Below are 25,100 nucleotides of genomic sequence, written 5' to 3'. Positions count from 1 at the left end.
GAGAAACCAGGTTTGATCAGAAGAATAATATGTAACGATCTACTGCAGAAGCAAGAGTTTTCCAGGGACTTAAAGGAAGCGAACTTGGTTCTACTTCTAAAGGCTGAGAAACCCCCCGATTCAGCAGCCTCTTATCGGCCAATATGCCTACTGGACTGCCTTGGTAAGTTCTATGAAAGACTTATTATCAAGAATAGACTAGAAGACATGTTAGAAGACGAGAGAGTGTTATCAAATCAACAATATGGATTCCGAAAAGGCAGATCGACAGTCGGGGGACGCGACTAAGGCAGCAAGAAAGATGGGTGGTCCTTGTTCTGTTGGACATAAAAAATGCTTTTAACTCGGCTAACTGGGGCCTCAGTAGACCGAATCGTCGAATTTGGGGCTGGAGTATGTGTCCAACATAATAAAGGACTATCTATCTGAAAGATCCGTATGCATATCAAAGTAGAAAAAGAAAGAAATGACCGCGGGAGTATCCCAGGGGTCAGTCCTGGGACACTTACTTTGGAACATACTATATAACGGGGTGCTAGAAATACACAGGAAGAGAGGAGTGAGAGCGATAGCATACGTGGACGATCTAGCTAGCCCTACTGGTCGAAGACGATACGAATTGGGGAATAACAGAAAAAGTAAATGAAGCGATACGAACGACTACGGCGTGGATAGAAAAAAACGACCTAATACTAGCAGTAGAAAAGACAAGCAATAATCTTGAGGGGACCAAGAAAGAGAAACGAGATAATTTTTAAATATCAAGGCTCCGAAATAAGACCCTAAAGGACAGTTAGGTACCTGGGAATAACGTTAGATGACAGACTCTCTTTCGGACAACATGTGCAAGATGCATATCGGAAGGCGGAAAAGAGGACCTCAACACTGAACAAATTAATACCCAAAATCTGGGGGCCCGCATCCCAAAAGAGAAGAGTAGTGCTACACGGGGCCCCAGTGTGGCACGAGGTCCTTCGGATGAAAAAATACAATAAAAACATGCTTCTTAGGGCCCAAAGAAAACCTCTCACCAGTGTGTGCAGAACTGTATCAACCATTGCCTTACAGGTGGTGGCTGGTTCTGTACCGGTGCACCGTATATACTATATTATTTATCTATGCCGGTGCACATCCTGGCCAGGGAGAGAGTCCGAATGTACCGGAAGGGCAACGGGGCGATAGGTTCAGGGCCACAGGAAAGAGCTAAAAGTCTAGATATGTGGCAGAGGGAATGGACAGCCGAAGTCGGAAAGGCGGACTGGACGAGATCCCTAATCCCGGACGTAGTGAGGTGGTACGGGTGTTGGTATCGGCGCGTCAACTATTACTTCACACAGCTTTTGACGGGGCATGGATCGTTCAGGAAATATACCAATCGTATAGGGAAAACCGAGAACGATCTATGTCCTGAGTGTGGGGTGGTGGATGACGCGCAGCATGTCGTGTTCGTATGCCCCACATATCACGCGGGGCGGCCGAGCTGCGGCTGGGCCTGGAATCCCCTCTAGGCGAGCTAATCAATAAATCTATAGACAGCAAGCGAGACTTTGACCTGATAATTGCTTTTGTCACAAAGACCATAAAGCATAAAGAAGAAAAAGAGAGGCGACTGCAGGCGGGATGAGCGTTTATTTATGTTATAACAGTGTTTTGTGTCGTAGAAGGCAGCCGGCGGAGGGAGGACACTTTACATCCAAACTTCGCTGTCTGTCTATTTTTTTTTATCTGGTTTTACTTATTTTTTTATTAATTTTATTGTGCTTTATTTAGTTATTTATTTTAATTATTAATTTAATCAATATTATTTCTTCAATTGTTTTATCGCTTCTTTTTTAACAAATTTTATTCATTTATTTATTTGGTGCACGTTGTAACAGATAGCCAGTATGGGGAAGACTCTCTACATCTGGTCCATGCCGACTGCCTTGGATATTTTTTTCGATCTGTCTATTTTCTGTTTATTTGCTATTTCTTTGTTTGTTCTGTCCTGGGGCAGCTAGTGGGGGGGGGGGGGATTTACATCCATTTTCAATAAATGAGTATGAGTGCGGTGTGAATCGATGAATGATTGGTGTTACTCGTAATTGCCAACTGGTTCTGTTTTGCTAGTTCCATCGTAGATGGGGGGCACACTGGTCGCCCAGCCCGCACATGGGTTGGGCGTGGACTGTCGCTTAACCGGCCGGTCTGGCATAAGGCCACCCAATCCATGGAATGTACGCGAAGAGTGCCAGAGGGGAGTTAGGTCAGACATGCTCGCTAAGAGCGGTTCCAGACTGGTCGGCTGGAGAAAGAGGGGCTGGGTTTAGTCGGTAGGCGGCCCGTCAAGATGAAGTAGGACGGACTTAATCCGACACACCTTCCCAGACGGTCTTGCGAAGATTCCCACCTCCCAAAAAAAAGTCACATCATGCGAAATGAAAAATACCAGTTCTTTAAACTTATAATCGAGGGTAAAACTGAAGGCAAGAGCGGAATGGGACGCAAGAAAATGTCCTAGCTCCGAAACATATAATAAGACAATGGACAAGGATTAACGACTTACAATCTCTGATACATATTGCAAGAAACAGAGAGTTAATGGAAAATGTGATCGCTAACATCCATTAGTGGATTTGCATCTGAAGAACAAGAAGTCATTTTTCATTTCCTATGGAAATCATAAAGTCCTTAAACATTGTACAATAATACCTCATTACATAATTATTGAAATGAGTTCCTACCTACCTGCACCTTCTCTTATAATTGAGTCTTGAGCATTCTTGAGTCATTACTAATAAACTATGATATTTGTCATAAACTAGAAAATGATACTATAGCCACATTTGCAGATGGTACTGATATCCTAGCAGTACGTTATGCCAGCGAAGCAGAAGAAAAATTGCAGTTGTCAATAATTAAAATCCATAATTGGATTGAAAAATGGAAACTCAAATTAAATGAATCTAAATCAATTCGCGTTAATTTTACAAATAGAAACATGTAAAACATTCAAATTAGAATAAATGATGCCCAACCACCATACGCATCTTCTGAAAAGCCTTAGGGTAAGAACATAACAAGTAAGTCGAGGTGGAGGTGTAGGTCGCGGTGGATGCTACTAGTTAAGTCGCGGTCGATGTCGACAGCACATAGCAAGGAGGTCACCTACGCTGTCAGTCGAGCTAGAACCACTATCAAGTGAAGTAGTTTAATGAAATTTGAATGTGCTTTTGCGATCTTGTGTCAGTCAAGTGATGATGTCAGCTGTAAATAATCAATCCTCCTTCATATTTCAAAAATTTACTGAATTTAATTACTTTAGAAATTCAAAAATAAACTGAATACAAAAAAGCGATTATATTATAAAAAGTATCAACTCAGATAGCGCAGTTAATGACAACTTGGCTTCGAACGGACCAATCATAAAAAAAGAATGTGTGTGTACTTTGTACGCACGTAAGAAGTTATACTTCTATTATATGATTTAAACGAAATTAATATACTTTTTATTTATATTTTATTTAAATATTAAACTAATTTATACTTACTACTTCTCAAACATTTTTATTAAAAGTGCCAAAAATTAAAATAATAAAAGAATAAAACACACACAAACACATTAAAAATGCCACAAATGATTTCTGAACATTAATTGTCGGAAAATTTTTTAACTAAATACGTATTTTCTGAAAATAAAATTATATAATAAATATACTTACAATCATAAAATGTATAAACAAAAAATAAAAAAATAAAAGTTTTTATTGGGATTCGAACCAGCTATCAGCGCGGTTAGTATATTGGGTTCATTCGCCTTAAACGCTTCGCCACGGAGGCAATGTGTCATTATGTGCGAAGATCGACTAACTAAACGGATTAAGCTTTTGACATTTTTGAATTAAATTAAATTATTTTGATTCTGAATTGAAATGATTTAGAATTGAAAAAATTCAACAAAACATAGAGTAAGAAAACAATATATTAGGTGAACATTGTAAGAAAATTTTGATGGTAATCAAATTATGTAAATAAAAGTATTACATACTATGTATTTTGGTAGGTTCAAATAGGTAGGTACCTATGATACATTTACAATTATTACGTACCTGTTGCTTTTAAAAACTATTTAAATGTCACTACAGTTATAAACTTTTTTGTTTCTGTCCTCACAACAATAAAACTAATATATTGTACATTTGTTTACCTTCATATTGAACAATTATTTATTATTGACAGATCATTTCAACACCCAATCAGAGCCCGTATAACGACTAATACCATACTGTCGGTGTGCGCATGCGCGCAGATCAATATAAATTCACCCTCAATCTCAATCGCGCCTAAAGAAGTATAACTTCAAAAAGCATCCTTGTAGGCCGCGCAGTAGACATCCATGTAAAACAAACTAATTTTATTTTCAAAAGCATCGATGTAAACCTCTTGGATGGCATCGCGCTAAACCTCCACCGCGACTTACCTGCTCTGTTCTCTTTCATTCAGTACAATGTGTTTGTTTTACATGGATGTGGACATCGACCGCGACCTCCACATCCACCTCTACCGAGACCCACTTGTTATGTTCTTACCCTTAGGTATCACGTAATTTTCCTTAATAAATTTTTTACCTTCATTTTTTCATGGACCTTCGATTTTCTCCTGTATTTCTAGTAGATTTTTATTTATGAACAAGCCTTTATTATTCTATATTATTAGCTTATGTAGCCTTTATTTTTCTCATTTTCCCTCGATAAACACTCAAAAAAAGGTAGATTTTTATCGATACATTTTTTACTTTCATTTTTTCGTGGACTATGGCCTTTCGATTTTCTGATGTATTCTGCCAAATCTTAAAAACAATAAAAATAGTAAATTTTCGATAAAAAATACTATTTTTTATGAACTGTAGGTTTTATTGTTCTACCTTTCCCTTAATAAATCGTAAAAACACTAAAAAACGTAGATTTTCTTTTAAAATAGTAAATTCTCGATTTAAAAATGTTAATTATCATTTTTTCATGAACTATAGTTTGTTTTTCTCCTTTCCGTAAATAAACCGTAAAAACCAAAAAAAAAAACGATTTTCTTCAAACATTTTCATCATTTTTTCAAAGACTGCCTTTGATTGTCTGCTGTACTTTTGACAAATATTATTACAAATATTACAAAATTATATAGTAAATTCTCGATAAAAAAAATTCATTTTGTTTATCAAAACTCATTTTTTTATGAATTCTAGCCATTTTTTTATATGAATCTCTTCTTTTGCAATGATATAGTGCAGTTTCACTAACGCATAATATTCTGCAGTATCCTAAATAAATAAAAAAACACCTAACATTCAGTCATTTTTATTTCAAAATAAGTCAACGAAATGCACCATTCTATAGGTGAAATATGAAATATTGATGAACATATTGTAAAAACTAGTATTAGTTTACAAAAGAGTAAGAATCTCCTGTTAAAATGGTACAAAACTATTTTTAAATATACTTTTTCACATCTCATCTTTTCTCAAATACGTAACACTAATACTAGTTCAGGCGATGCAAACATTTGAAAGTAACCTATTAACAGTTTTCTATTTCTGAGGTATTCACATTAGTAAGTTTTTTACTATAGTGTTTCAAGCATTGGCTTTATTAGTTATGTACAGAGTGATCCATTGACGCAAACTCTACATTATTTAACGGAACATTTAAATTTAGGCCTTAAAGATTACATAGACTAAAATACACAGGATCGGGCCAGGAGTTTTCAAAATTTATTAAAAAAATACGAACTAGCAGAAATATTAATATAGCTAATTTACTGGTATGATATGTACAACACAATTATTGGATCCTCTTTTTTAAGAGCCTACAAGGACAAAAATGTTGGAACACGTATCCATGAAGATTTTATTTATAAAAATTTAATTTAACAACAAACAAAAAAAACTCAAAAACTAATAGATACTGAATAATTTGTTCTGTACAGAACATCGTTGGATCACCCTGATTATACTTGTTACTATTAAATAAAGACAAATATCGTCATAGCTCCAATTGTTTGCACCACCTTTTTCAAATCATTAAAACTAAACCACTTCACTTTTAGATTTCTGAAAATACATCAAAATACGAGTAAAACCTATAATCATTTAAAATATTATATTGCAAAGTAAATATAAAAACCCATCGTTACAGATTCATATAAACAGATATCACTTTCAAATAAACAAAATTTCAATAAGCTTAGGGTCACTCCCAAAAACTGCTTATGTTTCTACATACATAAATACATACATAGCAAATAATACATAATCTGTAAGATATGCCCTTGCATTCACTACTTGAAGCATCTTTTATGTAAATGAAGTGATAAAAATACAGCGCTGGATTTGAAATATAAAAAAATGTCTCAGTTTTTATTCAAATAGTTAGTTTGTATAACTCATCTACACTTTTTGATATAACGTTTGCAATATATACAGATCATTTCTTTAATTTAAGTATTAAAATATATTATAAATATATAAATAATAAATAAATAAATATATAAATATTAAATATATAAATAATTAAATATTAAAATGAGACTTTATTTGATGCAGCAAGATTAACTAGAGCCAGTAGCTTAGATAAAAACATTGAATGAAAATAGAACGAACACTAAGATTTACTTTAGCTTTGCTGACATCTAGACTAGAACAAAATACAGACTTGTTCCCAAGTCGAAAAAGAAGAGAACGAAAAAATACCCCATTATGAGCAATTGGTTGTAACTAGTAGCTTAGAGATCTACTTTTATTGTGATGCTAAAATTAAATAAAAATCGACAGTAAAAAGTCGAGTAATTAAAAAACCCCAAAAATATAGACAATAATATAAATGTGCACATTTGCATATAAAATGAAAAATATGATTTAAAGTGGAATTGGAAAGAAAAGAAATATTGAGCTTTCGACAAAAATCAAATTTAACATAAATCTGCAACACTTTTTTATTTTTTTACAATTTACAATAGGAACAGTTGTTGACTTACTGATTGGGTGATATATTCAACTTTATAATATAATTTTTTGTATGATTTTAATTTTAATGAATCAAATATAAAATGCAAGAACATAGAAGAAAATACATTTATCTACACATAAATGAAACAAATATATGTATTGTTATATAAGATATAACAATAAATAAAAACATTCAAAAGCATTCAGTCAAAAAAAAATCCAGTCTAAAATTTCCCCGTATTCTATAGTAACTGTTTCCCATTTCTGAGTAATTCACTTTTACTATTAATACGGGGAGTAATATGGGTTTTTTCTCTAAATTTGCGAATCAGGTGTGCAGCAGACAGCAAAAACAGTTAATTTTAAAAATCCACAAGGAAAAAGGTTTTCCTGTAACTGGCTGTATACCATATATTACAAAAAGTAAGTAAAATCCTTTATAAAAGGTATATTTATTAAAATTCCCTAAAAAAGGCTACATCACAAAAGCAGAACTAGTTTTCGACCTGATTACAGATCATAATCAGTGCTGACAAGATGCTGACGTGCTAACCACCAAAATGAAAATATTTGGGTAAAAACCCTTTAAACTTAGTTAGTCATGGAAACATTGAATATAATTACAAAATAAACATGGATGTATTAGATATCACATAAATTAGACCCTGGGTACGGATTTCCGTTACAATAATTAGTTGCCAACGATCATTCAACATGTAAACAACTCAATAGATGGTCAGATGGTACCCAGGGCCTAATTCATGTGATATCTAATACACCCATGTTTATTTTATTAATTAGAGTCAATGTTTCCATGACTGATTAAGTTTAAAAGGTTTTTACCCAAATATTTTCATTTTAGTGGTTAGCATGTCAGCATCTTGTCAGCACTGATGATGATCTGTAATCGGATCGAAAACTAGTTCTGCGTTTGTGATGTAGCCCTTTTTAAGGAATTTTAATAAATATACCTTTTATAAAGGATTTGACTTATTTTTTTTTAGTTAATTTTAAGTTAAGCTATTAATTTTTATATGAACTTTTCTTAATAATTTATTGATAAAAACAATATCAAATATATTTTTATTTACAGTAAAAGATAAACAAACATGTGATGGGATTTTAACTGTTGTTCGCTGTTATACATGCACTATACAACACATTACCGATTCACCATATATTCAAACAACGCAAAAAATGAATAAACAAAGGTTCTATCAGTAATCAAGAATAGTTTAAATTTTCTTTGTACGAAGGAATCAAAAATAGGTATCATATAATTGTAAAAAAAGTATCGTGGTTGCTGAAAGTATTTATATAAGTTTGTCAAAAGAAATTACTTATAGGTACATCAACTTTACAGTATGACTACTATCATAGCTATTTAATAATTTATTAATAATTTTATATATTGATAATAGTTTCATAAGTATTGACCTGACTCGGCAAAGCGAAGCCTATGAAATAAAAATTCTCAGAAATTGAAGGGTATAAAACATACAGACAAAATTGAAAGGGCGGTAATAAGAAAGTTCCTGAAGGTGACAAGTATAGTAAAAACTGAATTAAGAAGAATACAGTGGTTGGGACTTAAAATGCAGATAGACATAAGGAAGCAAAAATGGTGTGGGAAAAACAAAAGTCCAACAAAAGCATGGAAAAATATCGAAGCTAAGGATGAAAACAGTAAGAATCACCTGAAGTGAAAATATACAATAGAGCCAGAAAATTATGAAGAAACACATCTATATAAATAGTAAAAGGGCAGATAAATGGAATGTAATAAATGGGCGGATAAAGTTAAGTTTTTGTTTATGTGAACTAATTTGACGAATTATTGTAAAATCTACAACTCTATAATGTTGTAATCCCTTTTATATACCCACTACCTTTTTTTGAAAACCTGTACATAATAGAATAATTTTCAAATACTGTACAAACATTCTATCAAAATCTAAATCTTATTTTTGCCATGTACATAGAGTCCATGGCCGGAATTTTACGCCAATACTGATAGTAACCTAGTGTTTTATTAAAATACATTAAATAAGTTATTTATCATATCAATTGCACTTTTAAAAGACTCTAAACAAGCATAAAAGGAATGTTTCAGTAACTGCGTATATATCTGCTATATGTAACCTTAACTATGAACCAATAACATAAACAATCAACACTCTTGAAAATAATCTGCATTTACAAAAAAGCTATAGTAAGAATAAATGTCAACGTTGAGCAGAATAAGGAACATGTATCTAGAATTGAGAGTTTCGAGATGTGATCCTACCGTCGAATGCTGAAGATAATTTGGGTTGAAAGAATCACAAACCTTGAAGTAATACGAAGGATAGGAAAAGACCCAGAGATTTTGTTAACGATAAAACTAAGAAAACTCGAATATTTGGATCACCTGCTGACAGGTCATAAATACGCATTACTTCAAAATATAATGCAAGGAAAAATAGAAGGAAAACGGAATCCAGGCAGTAGAAGAATGTCATGGTTGCGGAATTTGAGAGAGTGGTTTGGCTGCACCACTAATGAATTTTTTAGGTCAGCTGTAAACAAGGTCAGGGTAGCCTTGATGATTTCCAATCTCCGATAGGAGTGGCACAAGAAGAAGAAGATCTAGAATTATAATTGAAAATATGAAAAATTCGTTTTAAAAAACTATATTTCTCCACACGACAGTTAAATATTCTTGTTACACCAAATTTAATATGTAAATTACTGTTAAAAATTCTTAATTATTTACTGATTTAAAAATTATTCTGACCATGTATAATTTTTACTTAAAGATGAATATCTAAAACGAATTAACAGTTTCATAACATATTTTAAAGTTATATTAAAGTTTCCATTACTCAACTGACATTACTTCTTTTAATCGAGTTATCAATGCAACCTTTTATAATTTATTCGAATAAATATGCTGATTTTACCTAAAGTATTGAAGTTTCTATCAAGGTAGTGATTATTTTAACTTTCCTTATATTATAGAAAGCATTTCAATTCAACTGAACAACTAATATTATCAGAATATATAAGCGGCTTCTAGAATTCTTAAGAAGGAGAAAATTGAAATATTAACTAAACGAAACAAAGTATCGAACACTGATGATGACCTCCCACTTTTCAATTTCATACAGATCTTTCCAATAATTCTTTTATTATAGCAACACGTATATGCAGTTATAGTATTTATTATAAAAATAATTTACCGATTTACCATTTCTTTGAAAATCTTCGTATTAAAAATATAAATTAGGTAGAAAAATTGCAAGTAATATTTTATTTGGTACTAAATCCCACCAAACCTTCTAGTTCATATTTTTGACTCCAAAATACCAAAGTTTCGTTGCCTTAAATGATTATTTCGGTTAATCGTTAATAGCAAAACATTATGTGACTAGAATTTTTTCATAAAAATATAATGGCCACTGAATGGTCTATAGAAAATAGTTATATATCAATATCGTCCTCAATAGTAAATTGTTACATGTAATTTACACCAGTCACAGCTTTTTCCAGAATGTTGATATATGATAGCCTTGAAATGTCCTTTTTAAATATTTAAATTTTTTCTATTGTCAATAAAATGTAAATCAGCAAAAACTATTGCATATCTAAATAGATAATTTCTAACACAGACAATAGACATTTATATTTATAACCTTGTCATCAATATGTACAACTTATATTGCTGTTTCAAATTTGAGGAGTCAAGTATTTTAGGGGACAAGATGACTTTTTATGAAACCTCTTGAAGTATTTTATCCAGAAAAACTAACATTAATTTTGTAGGGTACTAACAGCCTAATCAAAATAGAAAAGACATTTTAAAGCTACGTTTCTTTAAATTATCTAATTATATTTTAAAACAAGAATTAAACTATTAAATACAAAATAATATTTTTGTGAATCTATTCTGAAAGTTTATTGACATAGATCCGCCTTAATATGGTTAAACTCTATACGGCAGCAATCATAATCTCCAAAAGTTAATAATGATTGCCTATAAATTTGACTTTCCTATCCATAAAACCCACTGGCCTGATTTCTCTCTTGAGGACTCATTTGACAGCCAAGGAAACAATGACTATAAAAAAACAAGAAAATGGAATGAGTCTATTTAAAATTGAGCTACAACTTCAAATTATGAAAGAAGTTCACGTTTATTATTGGGGCTACACACAATGATATGTATACTACTATGTATGCTTCTAGAAAATCTAGTAATATTTCTTTAAGCTATAATGGTCACTATAGTACGTCTCACCTTGACTTTACAGTATAAGGAACATAGGCAATGCAGTCCTTATGAGAGTTTTTAGCGCGGTGATGCCGATTTTATCAAAAAGAATTTGTAATCGAACATTAGAGAGATTAAATTAAAACTGTTTTAGAAAGGCAATCTACAATTTTAGGTTTCATATGCGTAATAACTATAGTATATCAAAAATAAACTTAAACACATATGAATCTTAAAATTGTAGATTGCCTTCTAAAACAGTTTTAATTTAATCTCTCTAATGTTCGATTAAAAATTATTTTTGATAAAATCGGCATCACCGCGCTAAAAACTCTCATAAGGACTGCATTGCCTATGTTCCTTATACAGTAAAGTCAAGGTGAGACGGACTATAGTTCTGGAATGTTAACAAGAAGATTAACCTTACCTTGAAAACTGCAAATGGTTGAGAGCCAGTGGTCAGCAGCAGATGAAATAGCGAGTCCATTAGTTGAACTATGACTCTGATAGTCAGCATAGTCAGGTGCTTAGTAGTACTGAAGGAGCATGGTAGTACTGGAGGCGCTTGGTAGCTCTAATACGTTAACAATATTTAATACATTCATACGATTAGAGAATGTTTGGCGAAGTAATTCCATTGCTTTTTAATTTGACTGCATGTAGTTAAAGCGTGCAGCAGAGTATTGAAATCTAAATTTGCCAACAACCTCTTCTGAGCTCAGAAGGAATAGTCAATTCTATACTGCCAAAAATCATCAAAAAACTTAAAGAGGATCTTTTTAATTTGAGTTGAAAACAGTTTATGTATTTTATATTTAGTCAATCTAGGATACATTTTGATCAATTATAGCGTCATCATCTAAGATATCTTACATAACACATTAAAAAGAAAAATATTCTGGTAATTAGATCTTTCATCAGTAGACAAGCTGTAAAATATGCTATTAATAACTAGAAATGTTAAAAAAATTTAAATAAATAAATAATGTTAAAATATAAAGCTATTATTCCAAATTATACTACCATCCATTTCTTACTACTCTTGTCAAACACTAATAAATTTTTCAAGGCAGAAACTTGACCTCAAATAATGTTTTTTATCCCAAATACAATAAATTATTGATAGTTATCATATCAATTGCAGTTTTAATAAATTCAGGCTACTCTTTTTAAGAACATCCAATACAAATCACGTAGGGCCAATGCAGTGGAATACATAATTTGAGAAATGAGATTTTTTAGTAATTTTATACATTCCTAATGTGATATCTTAGAACAGACCACACTGTGTATGTGCTTGTTGAAATCATTAAAGTGATCAAATGTATTTTTTGAAAGTCTATATGTAAACTTCTAAGTCGTAACTATGTATTAACATAAAACCATCAACACTCTTGAAAAACCTGCATTTAAAAAAAAATAAAAATACGAAAAACTATATTGTTCAAAAAGTAGTATAAATATAAAATATAAATATAAAAAAATCCTGGCCAACTTTAGATGTCTTCCAAAAATTGCGTTTAAACATTTTCCAAAACCATTAACAAGAATGTTAATTAAAAGACTATTTTTATATATTTTGGAAACATCTGTCAAACTAAAATGTCACAAATTGTTTTTGTGGTTGTCAAAAATCACTGATTTTTCTCTAGTCAGAGCTTTTCTAGAATGTTGATTATGATAGCCTTGATATGTCCTTTTTAAATACCTAGTTAATTTTACATAAAAGGTCATTTTATAATAGCAATAACCTTGTAGAGGTCAACAATATGTTATATATACATACCTAGTTAAAATTTTCTAATTCTTTAGAGTATTTTAAAGAGTACAAAGACATGACTTTGTTAAATCTCAGAATATTATGCTATTCTTCTTATATATTAAGCAGTTTATCCAATTGTATAAAAAGTGAACCTTATTTTGTTTAAATAATAAAAAATACAAAGCCCTATAACCAATAGCAGCCCAACAAATAGGGAATATAAAACAAGGCATCTCAAGGCTACTTTTTCATTAAACCATCTAATTATATTTTAAAACAAGGATAAACTATTAAATAAAACATGAGAGGGAAAATATTTTTGGGAATCTATTCTTCACAAGGTTAACTCATAGAGAGCTGCCCTAGGGCAAGTAATCGCTCTACAGCAGCATTTACATCTCCAAATGTGGCAATCAATGCCTGTAAATTGGCTTCTCTATTCATAAAACCCATTGCTCTGAGTTGTTCTAATTGATTCTGGTATCTCTCTTCCGGCGGCGCTTGGTTCATGCTTTGCATCATACGAGCAAATATCTGCAAAATATAAATAAAAAGCTGTTATGATACATACACACAGTTGGAGAAGGGCTATTGAAGAGAGAGGACTTAAGGTTAGCAGGTCGAAAACAGTATATGCGACTGGGAGGAACAGGAATGGTTGGAGAGAGAATTGCTTGAAGAAAAATTAGGATGTGTAAGAGAATTTAAGGGGGAAGTCTACTGTGACACAGGCCGATTTTCCGGATTTTTTTTTCTAACCAAATATGACTCGTACATTAAATTAATTTAAACCGCCACCTTTATTATATATTCAAGTATTTGTAAAAAAAATTCAAGTCGAAATATTCAAAATTGCCGTCATGGCACTCCTTCAAGCGCAGGTCCGTTTTTTTAGATGCCCAAATGGTGTACATGAAATCTCACGTCTGGGTGATCTGAAACAGAAAACAAAATATGGTTATCATCTACATTGTATTGACTCTCGTCTGACGGAGAATTTTTTTGATATCGTTTTTTGTTTAATTGTTATATACAATAATAACATAAAATTTGGGCAAAAAAATAGAAAAAAATTTCAAGAATTTTTTTTCGGCGTCAAAATTTTTAATCGACAAAATCCTCCGTCAGACGAGAGTCAATACTATGTAGATGATAACCATATTTTGTTTTTTGTTTCAGATCACCCAGACGTGAGATTTCATGTACACCGTTTGGGCACCTAAAAAAATGGGCCTGCGCTTGAAGGAGTGCCACGACGGCAATTTTGAATATTTCGACTTGAAAATTTTTTTACAAATATGTATGTACTTGAATATATTAATAAAGCTGACGGTTTAATTTAATTTAATGTACGAGTCATATTTTGTTAAAAAAAAAATCCGGAAAATCGGCCTGTTTTTTCCCTTGTCACAGTAAGTAGACTTCCCCCTTAAATACATTACTCCAGGGTAATAAGCTTGAAATAGACCGTGTTCGGGACACTCAAAGATCCAGGTAGCTGACTACTTTTTTAGTTATTGTAGACCTATAGGAAGAAAACCTACCTGTTTCCTGCCTAGAGTTCGCGTCCGTTTTTTAATTATTAACAATTTAGTGCAAAAATCGCGATTTTTTTCGATTTTTTGCACCCCGTTCAAAAGCTAAATAGTTGACATAAAATTACAAAATTTAATTTTTTAGAACATTAAAAAACCTTCAAAATTCCGATTTTTGAAAGTTAAAAAGTTAATTTGTTGCTACGCAAACTGCAGAATAAGTGAAAATCGTTATTTGTTAATAACTTTTACTAAAACTACCTTATAACTTAAGTGTTTCACCCGAAGTTGGGTATTGGGGTACTTAACAAACCCTCAAAATTTGAGACCGATCCCATTAATTCGTTTAAGAGTTATTCTAATTGTTTATCCTAGAGACCTTTATTTTGCAATCACATAAGACAGAAAATAATGAAGATAGGGCAATTCTGCGTATGCCAAATGAAAGTAGAAAACTGATGCTATCAATATGTACTAAAAAAAGATAAAAAATTATCTAATATTATAGTCAAAAATCCTAATTTGTGAAATTTTGTAGCTTATAAACATTTAGAAAAACTTTAAAAATATTGACCGTAGAAAAAATCATTTTACATATTAGAAAAGCTGGCATTTTACACGAATTTTTAACAATGTAGTTCAATTGGTGACTAGTCGTGGTAAGTGATGGGGGAGCTGGGAGCCGACAAATGCACGAGTTCAAAAACTAAAAAAGGCAACTTAAACCTACTATCATTTTCTATATCTCGGGATCTACTGAATATATTTTGATCGTTCTTTTTTAATTTCTAAGTAATTTTTCTGTACATTACAAATATGCAATTTGTCTAGACATTTATTAATTAATAAACAGTCTAATTTGTTTGAACAATTTTTGAAAAAATAATTTTTTCCCAAAAATTCATGATTTTAATCATACTATCGTTATTAATCATAGAAAAAGTTAAGGTATACTTTAATAAATAAATTATCTTCAATAAATAATTATCTAATAAAAATCATTTATTTATTAAAGTGTAACTAACTTTTTTATGATCATTAATGATACTATGATACAACAGTAACTTTAGAGACTACAAACAAGACAAAGAACGCACTATCTTGTCTCTAGAAGAATCCTACGAAAACCCCCTATCTAAACCTCTTACTATCATGGAACTGAATAGCTCCTTACAGGACATGAAAAACTCAAGTCCAGGACCCGACAATATCCCTGTTCTCTTTCTTAAGCAACTGTCAATATTGGCAAAACAACATCTTTTGCTAATTTTCAATCAAATCTGGCAACGTCGGCAATTTCCGTCTACATGGTCAAAGGCTACAATTCTACCGTTTTTAAAATCCAGAAAACCTCGACTTGACCCAGAATCATACAGGCCCATCTCTCTAACATGTGGCATGGCTAAATTAATGGAGAAAATAGTCAACGCCCGGCTTATGTGGACACTGGAAAACACTCATTTTTTCTTACCAGAGCAAAACGGCTTCAGACGTAACCGGTCAGCAGTCGACAATATTGTAGACCTACAAAGTGATGTCCAAGAAGCATTAGCAATGAATCAAATGTGCATAGCTATTTTCTTCGATCTAAAGAAAGCCTTCAATACGTGTTGGAGATACAGCATCATCGAAAAACTACACGCATCCAATATTCGAGGACACTGCTTAGCCTATATCGAAAATTTCTTTAAAAACTTCTCCTTCCAAGTAAGAGTCAACAACGTTTATTCAGATTTTCATACTGCAGAAAATGGTACTCCACAAGGCTCAGTACTCAGTCCTACCCTATTCCTAGTTGCCATAAACAACATATTAAATAAATTACCTAAACCTCTCAAAGCTCGCCTCTATGCAGACGATTTAGTGGTGTACATTAAAGGAGCACAAAAAGACTCTTTGTGCCGAATAATACAGTCATTTTTAACTCGGCTAGAAGAATGGACAGCAAGTACAGGATTCGAATTCTCCGTTACAAAGACAACTGGGATGCTGTTTTCGAAAAAATCACCCGTTGCTCCAGTCCTTTATCTTCACAACAGCGTCATTCCCTTCGAAAACTCTGTGAAATTCCTCGGTATGTGGTTAGATCAAAAACTTTCCTGGAAAAAGCACATACAACACTTGCCGCTAACATGCAACAAAAGACTCAACTTGCTTAAAACCGTATCAAATCGTTTCTGGGGGTCCGACTTTTCTACGCTGCTGCTTCTGTACAAAACACTAATTAGATCCAAAATCGATTACGGTTCAATTGTTTATGCCTCCGCAACTAAGACTACCTTAAAACCACTAGATACAATCCACAATGCCGCACTTCGGATCGTTCTCGGAGCTTTTCACACTTCACCAATAGAAAGCATATATTCCGAAACTGGAGAACCATCATTGCAGTATAGGCGGACAATTTTAACACTTTCACATGCTTCTTCCGTAGCTGCCAATAAGGATCATCCACTATTTGAAAATACCTTTTCCAAAAATAATCACGACTTTTTCTCCAATAGACCTCGTACCGGAAAACCTTATTACATGCGAATAAGATCAATTTTAAATGAACTCGATGCAACAATTCCAGACGTGTTTCACTGTAACATCCAATATCCCACTCCATGGTTAATAGACGTCCCAAATTGCAACACCTCTTTACTAGAGTTCTCCAAAAAATACACTAACACCTTACTTATAAAAAACAAACTGAACGAGATTCTTGAACGAGACTACCTAAACTGCACAAACATCTTCACCGATGCCTCTAAGTCCGTTGAAGGTATTGGTTGTGCATTTGTAACTCCAACGTCTACTTTTCAATTTAAACTACCGCCTAGTTCAAGCGTTTTCACCGCTGAACTATTTGCTTTGTATCGCGCCCTAAAACATGCAAACCTTTCAAATATTTCAAAGCCTCTGTTTCTCACCGACTCGCTCAGCTCTCTTCTCGCAATCCAACATCTGTATCCTGAAAGTCCTTTAGAGAAACTAATAAAAATTGAGCTACAAATTGCCCAAGAGAACAACACAACTCCGAAATTTATATGGATCCCATCACATATAGGGATTATGGGCAATGAAGAGGCAGACAGAAGTTCTCGTAATGCAGCAACAAGTGCGATGTCCGAATTAGTGCGCGAGTGTGTATCTAAAGATCTCAAAACGTTTTTTAAACAAAAAGTGATCGGTCAGTGGCAACGCGAATGGTTTCTATCGCAATCTAAACTAAAATCGGTAAAACCAGATACACGACAGTGGAAAACAAGTATTAGTTCGAGGTTTATTCAAACGGTTCTAACGCGCCTACGTATAGGGCACACCAAGATTACACACTCATATTTACTCTCGGCCAGTGCACGTCCCATGTGTGACCTATGTGCTACGCCTCTTACCGTCACCCATCTGTTAATCGAGTGTCCAAAATATCAACGTGAACGTTCAATGAACAATCTACCAAACACTCTACTAGCTTTATTAGGAGAAAACTGTCCAGTAAAAGACTTACTCAACTATCTAATATCTATCAATATCTTGTATCAAATCTAGTTATTTTTTTTACTTGTTAAAATAATTGTTAACCTTTGTTTATCAAGTAATGCCGCTAATAACCTGTTGGTGGATGCGGTAATTTTCTTTAATAATAAAAAAAAAAAAAAAAAAAAAAAATGATACTATGATTAAAAAAAATAGATTTTTGTGAAAAAAAAATATTTTTTCAATAATTGTTTAAACAAATTAGACTGTTTATTAATTAATAAATTTATAAACAAATTGCATATTTGTAATGTACGTAGAAATTACATACAAATTAAAAAAAAAAAGATCTAAATCCATTTTATTGATAAATCCATTTTATTGATACGGAGATACAATAAAATGATATTCGTTTGAAATTGCTTTTTCTGTATTTTAACTCGGTGGATTTATGGGTTCCCGGTATCCAGAATAAAGTACGTGCCTCCTAGGGGCGGGATACGGGCAACAATACATTGGCTTATAGGGCAGTCTTTACAGTAGGGATCCTGGCCTATACAGAAAAATGCAGGCGGGTGTGGGGTAATACTGCACTTTGATTGCATTGGTGGTGTATTGGCTAAACGTGCAGGGCAGGGTATGGTGCTGATAGAAAAGGCATTCAGGCATCAAATATCCAAAAAATCTTTTCATGCCATAATGATGAAAAGACCTTCTCCGACGCAATAAAAACTTAAATACTGAAATGATGACATCTCCTGAGGTAAAATATTCTGGAAGTAAAATGAGCCTCCGTTCGGATCTCCGGGTGAGGACTATCTCAGGGGGAACACCATTACAGGTTAGAAAAATCAGGATAGGGTCTTGGAATCTTGGTAGTCTTACAGGTAAGAGCCTGGAATTAGTGGATGCGCTCAAACGAAGAAGAGTTCAAATTGCTTGTATTCAAGAAACTAGGTGGAAAGGACAAAGGGCGAAAGAACTAGGTGAAGGATACAAATAGTGGTAAGTAGGGAGTAGTAACACTAGAAATTGAGTTGGTATAATTGCTGATAGTGAAATGAAAGATAACGTAGTAGAAGTTGTAAGAACGAGTGATAGGATGATGTCAGTGAAATTTGTAATTGATAAAGAGGTATTGAATGTTGTGTATGTGTGTATGCTCCTCAAACAGGTCTGGGTGAGAGTGAAAGAAGAGCTTTCTATGACCACTTAGGAGACGTACTGAGTGATATTCCAACAGAGGAGAAAGTTATAATAGGAGGTGATTTCAATGCACATGTGGGCCAAGCCAAGACAGGATATGAAACAATACATGGGGGATAAGCTTTGGAACGAGAAATGAAGCTGGAGATGACATGCTTGAATTAGCAACAGCATTGGATATGGCGATTGTTAACACATTCTTTAAAAAGAGAGAAACTCAACTTATTACCTACAAAAGTGGACAACATCAATCCTAAATAGACTACTTCATGATAAGGAAAGAAGACATACGTGAATGGAAGGACTGCAAGATAATAGTTAGTGAGACAGTAAGCCAACAACATAAGCTGCTTGTTCTGGACATCGAAGTAAAAAGCGAAACTAAACAAAAATATCGGAGAGGACCACAAAAAATTAAGTGGTGGATGCTAAAAGATGAGAAAGAAGGTCTATTCAGGGAAAGAATAGTAGAAAAAATATGTTGGAACATGAAAGGAAGCCCTAACACAATTTGGAGAAAAATGGCCAATATTATTAGAGAGACGGCTATTGAAATACTTTGGAAAACGTCAGGAAAGAAGTTTGAGGATAAAGAGACTTGGTGGTGGTCAAATGAAATACAAGGAAAAATAAAAGAGAAGGGAAAATTATATAAAAAGTGGCAATAAACCAGATCAAACATAGATCTTCAAAACTATATGGTCGCCAAAAAGGAAGCGAAAGTAGCAGTGGCAAAAGCTAAAGCAGAAGCGTATTCAAACCTATACGATCAACTTGATACCAGGGAAGGCGAAGCAAAGATATATAAAATAGCCAAACAGAGAACAAAGAAAGCAACAGATTTTAATCAGATTAGATGTATCCGAGATGAAAATAATAAAATACTAATTTACGAAAAGGATGTCAAAAAGAGATGGAGAAAGTATTTTGACAGTTTATTAAATGAAGAATTTGACAGACAGCCTGTGGAGTTAACGGAGACAGTAACAGCGATGGTTACCAGAATAACAAACGAGGAAGTAGCTCAAGCGCTTCAAAAAATAAAGAAAGGAAAAGCAGTCGGACCAGACGATATTCCTGGGGAAGTATGGAGAGCATTGGGAGAGACAGGAATAAGTTGGCTAGCAGGTCTATTTAATAGAATCATGGAAATTGGACAAATGCCAGACGAATGGAGAAGCAGTATATTAGTACCTATCTACAAAAACAAGGGAGACATACAACAATGTACAAACTACAGGGATATAAAACTTCTTAGCCACACCATGAAAATATGGGAGAGAGTAATTGATAGACGGATACGTGAAGAAACCAAAATATCCGATAATCAATTTGGCTTTATGCAGGGCAGATCAACAACAGATGCAATTTTCATTATAAGGCAGTTGATGGAAAAATACAGGAGTAAAGAAACCAACACTCATATGGTATGCATTGATTCCTCGAGAGATTCTGTGGTGGGCACTCAATAACAAAGGAGTCCCTGGCGAATATCTAAAGATTGTGAGAGATATGTATGAGGGTGTAACGACTAGTGTTAGGACAGGTGTGGGAGAGACTGATAACTTTCAAGTGAAAGTAGGATTGCACCAAGGTTCAGTGCTTAGTCCTTATTTATTGTCATTAGTTTTGGACCAGATAACAGCGAAACTACAGGGTAGCATTCCATGGTGCCTAATGTATGCTGATGATGTAGTGTTAATAGGAAATAGTGAAAGAGACTAAGAACAAAAACTGGAACAGTGGAGACAGGCTCTGGAGGAAAAAGGTTTAAAACTTAGTAGGCCAAAAACAGAGTATTTGGAATGTTCATTTAAAGATGGAGTTACTACAAATAAAATGGTAACTTTTATATGCTGAACTGATTGTAAAAAGCAATAGTTTTAAGTACCTGGGATCGGTATTACAGAGTAATGGAGAAATAGATGGAGATGCATGCAGTAGAATTAGGGCTGGATGGATGAAGTGGAAGGAAGCGAGTGGTGTGCTGTGTGACAGGAAAATTCCAATGAAGTTGAAGGAAAAATTCTATAAAACAGCCATAAGGCCGGCTATGATGTACGGAACTGAATGTTGGGCAGTGAAAAAGAAAGAGGAACAACGAATGCATGTGGCGGAAATGAGAATGCTTAGATGGATGAGTGGAGTGACAAAGAAGGATAAAATTAGAAATGAGTATATTAGGGGAAATCTAGGTGTGGCACCAATTGATGCCAAAATGAGAGAGCATAGGTTAAGATGGTTTGGTCATGTTCAACGTCGAGACGTTAATCACCCAATACGAAGAATAGGTAAAGGGGATTAACATTGATATGACCCAAGATAGAATTGTGTGGAGAAATGCAATTAGGGAAGCCGACCCCGCATAGGGATAAGGCAAAGAGAATGATGATGGATTTATAGGTTCCCCTAGTAATCGTTTGAACCACATTTTTGAAAAATCGTAGAGGGTGCTGTGAAGGTACAATGTTTGTACAATTTTTTTAAGAAAAAATACAAATCCTATTCTTTAAAACGGCATTAATGAGATTCCTTAATAATTATAAACAAATTAGCTGTGAATTAAAAAAAAAACATATGGCTAACTTTGTCCCAAAATATCCCAGACTAATTTTTATTTGAAAATTCGTGTTAAAATACTATCTTTTCGAATATATAAAAATATTGTTTCTACGGACATTTTTAAAGTTATTCTAATTTCAAAAATTTGGCATTAGGATTTTTGACTATATTAATTATTTTTTTTATCTTTTCTTAATACATTTTGATACTATCACTTTTCTAGTTTCATTTGGCATACTCATAATTGCCCTATCTTGATTATTTTCTGTCTTATCTTATTGCAAAATAAAGGTCTCTGGGATAAACAAATAGAATAACTCTTAAACTAATTAATGGATCGGTCTCAAATTTTGAAGGTTTGTTAAGTACGCTAATACCCAACTTTGGGTGAAACACTAAAGTTATAAGGTAGTTTTAGTAAAAGTTATTAACAAATAACGATTTTCACTTATTTTGCAGTTTGCGTAGCAACAAATTAACTTTTTAACTTTCAAAAATCGGCATTTTGAAGGTTTTTCGATGTTCTAAAAAATTGAATTTTGTAATTTTATGTCAACTATTTAGCTTTTGAATGGAGTGCAAAATTGAAAAAATCGCGATTTTTGCACTAAATTGTTAATAATTAAAAAACGGACGCGAACTCTAGGCAGGAAACAGGTAGGTTTTCTTCCTATAGGTCTACAATAACTAAAAAAGTAGTCAGCTACCTGGATCTTTGAGTGTCCCGAGAAAATCCTTATTACTCTGGACTACATAGAATAGAGGGAATGGACAGCATGAAATAACTAATGAATGATACCATAAATAGAGCAGAAATACCAAGGGACTGTGTGTAATCGCGCTGCCACTGCCCATGCCGCTGCCAATGCACGGCACTCCCTCAACTGTCGGTTTTTTGGGACGGACGTCAAAGGACAGGCAGCGCGAGCGTGAGTGCGTGTTCACATTCAGCCACTCTCGCTCACTTGCCGCCGGCGTTTGAGTGAGAAAGGATGTGTTGTTTCGTCGTTTCTAGGGCAACTACTTACTTGTTTTTACATTATGTTGTAATAAAACGACCCTATTAAACTACGCCCATATTTTTACTAATTAAGCAGACTACATATAAATAATTTAACTTCGAAAATCATCCAAGAAAAACGATAAATATTAATTTAGAGAACAAACCATAATAATTTTTAAAATGCCTATGAATTTCTTCATACATTCAAATAATTATTTATATTGACAAGACATAATGCTGTCGTTGCAATAACCTACACGTCTTCCATCGTTGCGAGTCGTTCGGTAAATGAGTTGTGGTTGTGAGAACATTGGTGAGCATATTGGTGAGGCCTGATATGAACACTTCACTCGCGCTGATATTGTATTTCGGGCAATATTTCTGGCAGCGGCAGGAGCAGTAGCAATGGCTGAGTGTACATCCGGCATAATAATTACTGAGGTATCACCATATCAAGTATCAAGTATAATAGAGACAAGAATAAAAACCCAAATAGAAACAACTATGGAAGATACACAGTGTGGATTCAGCAAGGACAGAAGCACGCAAGACCTAATATTCACAATAAGACAATTAAGTGAGTAGGTAATCAATAACAATAGAGAGATACATATATGTTTCATCGACATGGAAAAGACGTTTGACAGAATCCGAAGAAAGGAGGTATGGAAGACACTAAAAGAAAGGGGAGTTGACAGGCACATAATACAAGTAATAAAGGATATGTACAAAATAATACAAATACAGTAAGAACCAATAACGAGGAATCCAGAGAATTTACTACAAGTCAAGGAGTCAAATAGGGATGCGTCTTGAGTCCACTGCTATTCTCAGTGGTACTGGATGGAGCAATAAAGAAAGTCAAGAGAAGGATGAGAAAACTAACATTAGGATACTGAGTTACAGAGCAATCTTGAAATCGTAGAAGAAAACTATGGAACATAAATATGAAAATTAATACGGAGAAAACAAAAACAATGATAATTTCAAATACGAGGAAGACACACGCAATAGAATTAGACAAATGATAACCAAGACATGGAAATAGGCGAGAGAATGGGATGAACAGGAAGCTTATTTAACACTATGAAAACAACAGTTTTGGGGAAAAAAGAGATACTGGAGAAAGTAAAAACGGCAGTCGTTAGATCAGTAGTTAGACCAATAATCATGTATAGCAGCGAGACATGGACATTGACGGGGAGACAAAAAAAAAGAGTCAATGCTATGGAAATAAGGTTCCTGAGGAAAATAGCAAACAGAAAGAAGACAGACAAAATACGAAACGAAACAATCAGACAAAACCTAAAACTAGAACCAATCAATGAAAAAAGAGTAGAGGGATAACTTAGATGGTTCGGGCACGTGTGTCGAATGTTGAATGAGAGACTAACAAAACGAGTGTTCAAAAAAATATTGCATGGGAAAAACAAAAGAGGAAGACCAAGAGTTATGCGGGTAGATAAAGTTAGAAAAGAAGTCGAGAAGAAAGGATTGACATTGGAAAGTGCAAGAAACCTAACACAAAATCGGAAAGCATGGAAATAGCCAGGGTACCTACAGTCTCAAGCAAAAGATTCATGAACGAAGATTGCAATGGTTTGATCATGTTATAGCTTTGATCGCGCAGGACATCCTGGGTATACCCAGAGGGAGAACGCCTGCGCATTACAAAATTGAGCGTTCGCGGACGTCAAATCTTTCCCTCTGAACACCCTCCGGTTTTTTAATTCGGTGTTCGCGCAGTACAGAAAAAAGATCCTGAACGTGTCCGGGATACGCTCTCGACGTTCGAGGATTTTGTTTCGGATTTTAAGTTCACACAGGCGCATAAAATATTTGGGAAGAATTTCTTGACATTCTGTTCTTACTCCTTCCAATTCTTAACCTAAAATATTGTTTTGTTAAACTACTTGTAGATGTAGATTCTGGTTTTTAAAGTTTTAAAATTATGTAAAGTGTTGTATCATTTAAATATTCTTCAAACAAATTTTAATATTTTTTATATTAAAGCTTTTTTAGTTGTGTTTATCAATGTTTTCCATTAGTATGTATATAAATAAGTAGGTACCTTTTCTAGTATTATTTTCATTCGATATTCGATGACTATCTATTACGGTAGTATGTATTACAATAAATTGTACTCTGTTTTTACTTAATTTCTTCTATCTAGATGAGCTTATAAGTACCTACATATTCTTGTGGTTTATTTTTCAGTTTAATTTTGAGTTAAATTAGTCTCTTACTGAATATAATGAAACATAAACAACACATCAAACTTATTCTGAAACTATTTCTTGTGTCTTGTTATATTTCATTATTTTTGTGGTGTAATAAACCAC

At 33.5% G+C, this 25,100-nt stretch overlaps 1 protein-coding gene across 2 annotated transcripts in view; it reads right to left on the bottom strand.

The window, feature by feature from the left end:
* Window positions 1–5,314: 5,314 nt before the first annotated feature.
* Window positions 5,315–25,100, bottom strand: part of LOC114340241 (ubiquilin-1) — a 66,866-nt gene continuing 47,080 nt past the window's right edge. Inside the window, exons 4-5 of one of the 2 annotated variants that reach the window (XR_007701185.1) lie at window positions 11,656–13,524; window positions 5,315–11,075 (exon numbers count right to left, since the gene is read on the bottom strand). Coding sequence is in view for 1 of the 2 variants with exons in the window: in XM_050663680.1 (XP_050519637.1) it covers window positions 13,333–13,524 (192 nt within the window). In the remaining variant the exon portion in view is untranslated. Of the gene's footprint in view, window positions 13,525–25,100 lie in introns of both variants that reach the window. The other variant, XM_050663680.1, reaches the window with a different exon arrangement.

Source organism: Diabrotica virgifera, chromosome 10, assembly GCF_917563875.1.
Source record: "Diabrotica virgifera virgifera chromosome 10, PGI_DIABVI_V3a".
Lineage (NCBI taxonomy): Eukaryota > Metazoa > Arthropoda > Insecta > Coleoptera > Chrysomelidae > Diabrotica > Diabrotica virgifera.
The sequence above is the reverse complement of the archived record's forward strand: the minus strand, read 5'-3'. Positions and strand labels throughout refer to the sequence as shown.